The sequence below is a fragment of the Esox lucius genome, chromosome 14 (assembly GCF_011004845.1).
Source record: "Esox lucius isolate fEsoLuc1 chromosome 14, fEsoLuc1.pri, whole genome shotgun sequence".
In the NCBI taxonomy this organism is placed as follows: Eukaryota; Metazoa; Chordata; class Actinopteri; order Esociformes; family Esocidae; genus Esox; species Esox lucius.
Window position 1 is genome coordinate 33,666,567 of NC_047582.1, and position 3,178 is coordinate 33,669,744.

General features: G+C 43.6%; 1 protein-coding gene across 1 annotated transcript; it reads left to right on the top strand.

Moving 5' to 3' along the window:
* Nucleotides 1–821: 821 nt before the first annotated feature.
* Nucleotides 822–2,929, top strand: nfkbiaa (nuclear factor of kappa light polypeptide gene enhancer in B-cells inhibitor, alpha a). Its single transcript, XM_010878380.3, has 5 exons — nt 822–1,142; nt 1,615–1,723; nt 1,943–2,239; nt 2,362–2,619; nt 2,761–2,929. The coding sequence occupies exons 1-5, from the start codon at nt 895–897 to the stop codon at nt 2,791–2,793; spliced, it is 945 nt and encodes a 314-aa protein (XP_010876682.2). The 5' UTR covers nt 822–894; the 3' UTR covers nt 2,794–2,929.
* Nucleotides 2,930–3,178: the final 249 nt, after the last annotated feature.

Genomic DNA, 3,178 nt, shown 5'->3' on the forward strand with positions numbered 1-3,178 from the left:
TACAGCATCTCAATAGTGTCGTTTTTTTAAGGAACCCCTTTCAGTTCTCGGGGCATGCCATGTAAAATTAAATACGTGCAACAACTGGCTCATGCAGGAACGTGCAAAACTTCCTGCTTCGTGGCAGGCCTTCGACAGGTACCCGCGGAATCACCTGTATCTTCCACCTCAATGTGACTCACCCAGATCTGACCCTTGCCACCGCAGGGAATATTTTGGTTTTGTTTCCACAAACGGAACGTGTTCTGTATTCCCACAAAAAAACCGGACTATCGCCCTTTGATATATGGTGATTGCATATGATATATAACAGCTGACGCTTGCAGACCCCCCCCCCCCCTTCAACAGCAATAACATTAGGGGTAAAGGGCGAATCTACACCTGATATCTCAACCTATGGTTGAACTACAACTGACATACCATGCAACACCTGTATGCATAGTTAGTCTGGCTGATGGCATTCAAGCCAACGCGGTGTAGAACAATTATACAGTTTCCCTCAATTACACAGTCATGACACATTAATTCCCCAAGTGAAAAGGGAATTCTTCACGAACCACTCAAAGGCTCCCCTATTAATGTCTCTCATTCATCTTCTATCTCATTCATTGAACGTATGCGTCTACATCACAGGTAGATTTTTTTGTGTATAATAGGAAACTACAAGTTTTCATTCTTAGTCTTGAGTATGGGGCTCATTCGAGGGGGAATTTTCACATAAAAGCCCGGTCTATGAGTTTCCCTGTTGCGATAACTCAACATGGAAATCCCCCCGTATTGTTTAACTCCTCCCTTAACAGCATTTAACCAACTGGCGCCTCCCCTCAAACACTCATTTAACTGCAAACCTGAGAGAGGACGGAGAAGACCTATAGTACATCTACTAAGTTAACTATGTCTGTTTTTAGAGTTTCAAACGACAACCAAATGGATTATAACATCAATGAGATGGATTCAAAACATGGGAAAATGATACCTTGCCTAGAAGACCGTTTTGATAGCGGCCTGGATTCGCTAAAAGAGGACGAGTATGGTATCATTGTAACAGAACTGGAGGGCTTGAAAGTGTCCACCTACGAAGTCACGCAAAACTCCTTGAGCAATGAGCCTTGGAAAAAAATTGTGACCGAGGATGGAGATACGTAAGTTAACTTATCTTCCTAATTTTGCATTTAAAGTGACTAATGTCAATAGCCTACTGCATGTGCAAAAAAATAAAAATGTTTTTACATAATGCAAAATCCTATGCATTCAAAAATAATACAAATCTCCGATATGCTAATGTAATCAAGATCTATACAATTTAAACTGCGGAATTTGCAACTAAACATTCTTTTGGACTCGGCTTGAGCGTGTGTAGTTTGGCTCAGAACTGTGCCTGGGCGACACTGTAGTCTACGCATTTAGGAAAGTCCCTGGCGGGTTGCCAGGAACTGATAATGCATCAATGTGTCAAGCCGCAACTGGTGGAAATAACCAGAAAAAAATCCATTCTTGTGCAACGCTTTAGTGCTTGCGCTTTGTTCTCATTTTCTAACCACTTCCTCTGTGCCGTGTGTAGCCTATTTGAAGCGTAGCCGATTTTAACTCTTCCTTTTTCCTTCCTCCAAACAGGTATCTCCATCTGGCCATTATTCATGAAGCCACGGAACACGCTGAACAGATGATCAAACTGTCACAGAATGATGATCAATTCCTGGACGCTCAAAACAATCAGAGACAGGTAATTAATACATACCAATGCATTTTTATAATTAAATAAAAACAAATGGGTATACTTGAAATATTTAATTGGCTAATTAAAATGATTTGGTTTATTAAAAGACAATATTATTGAAATGGGTGGAAAAACCAGTACAAACAGTTAATAACAAACAAAACACCAAAAATGATGGTACTCACACCTGAAAACAATGACTAAACACCTTCTTTCTCTTCTCAGTCGGCCCTTCACCTGGCAGTGATCACAGAACAGCCCCACCTGGTGGAGAGATTATTGAAGGCCGGGTGTGACCCACGGCTAGCAGATGACAGTGGGAACACTGCCCTCCACATTGCCTGTAAGAAGGGCTCACTCGCCTCCTTCAGTGTGATCACCCAAAACTGCCGTCACCACCTGAGCTTCATCCTGTCCTTCCCCAACTACAACGGACACAATTGCCTACACCTGGCCTCCATTAATGGGTACCTCTCAATGGTTGAGAGTCTTGTTCAGCTCGGCGCAGATGTCAATGCACAGGTAGGTTTTCATTGCACAGGTGATCTGTTGCCCATTGCAAAATCAAGAATCCCCGCTCATGAATACCTGAATATAATCACAAACAAGTGGAAATAATGTTTGATGTTTTTCGTTTCCCCCAGGAACAGTGCAGTGGTCGCACGTCCCTCCACCTTGCAGTGGACCTCCAGAACCTGTCCCTGGTGCACCAGCTCCTTTCCCTGGGCGCAGACGTGAACAGTCTGACATACGGGGGCTACACGCCGTACCACCTGACCTACGGGCGCCAGAACGCTGAGATCCGTCTCCAGCTGTATGAGAAGACTGCCCAGGAGCTCAGGGAGCTGCCCGAGAGCGAATCAGAGGAGAGCGAGGAGGAGTATCTGTCTGACGACGAACAGGTGAGATGGTGACAACAGCCACCCTGATCGCCCTAATGAAGGGGGTGGGCAACTTGATTTGCTGTTGTACCAAAGAATTGACCTGACTTAAATTACATTTCGGATGAGTTTCCTAATGTTGTTTTATTTTGCTCTCCGCAGATTTATGATGACATTATGTTCGGACAGAATTAAAGGGGTCACATCACGTGGTGTTGTGAAGCCTGTAAAGCTGCTACTGGTACCGTCCAGTCAAAGCACAGTAGGAACTCCCGAGAACCAGGAGCCTTCGGGAGACTCGCCTAGCGCTGGCCAAGAGACCAGGGAACAGACACAAGACTGAAGATGGTGTTCTTCCGGGACAGAAGTCCGGCGGTCGTTGAAAATCAATTGCCTCAGTGTGAACCCTGACCTCTGAGAGAAATCTACTGTTTTTCTGTACATATCAGACAAAATGTAATATATTTGTACATACAGAGATTATTTTTTTATACTTGTGAATGTTTTTATTCATTGTGAGTAAAACACTATTGAAAATATTAAAATATGCATCTAAGAACCAATGCATTTTGTCTGTTTT

Excerpts from the sequence above, each read along its gene's own strand:
- nfkbiaa (XM_010878380.3), top strand. The coding sequence starts at position 895 with ATGTCTGTTTTTAGAGTTTCAAACGACAACCAAATGGATTATAACATC. Across the intron at positions 1,724-1,942 it reads CTCAAAACAATCAGAGACAG|TCGGCCCTTCACCTGGCAGT; the intron begins GTAATTAATACA and ends TTCTCTTCTCAG. Across the intron at positions 2,620-2,760 it reads ATCTGTCTGACGACGAACAG|ATTTATGATGACATTATGTT; the intron begins GTGAGATGGTGA and ends TGCTCTCCGCAG.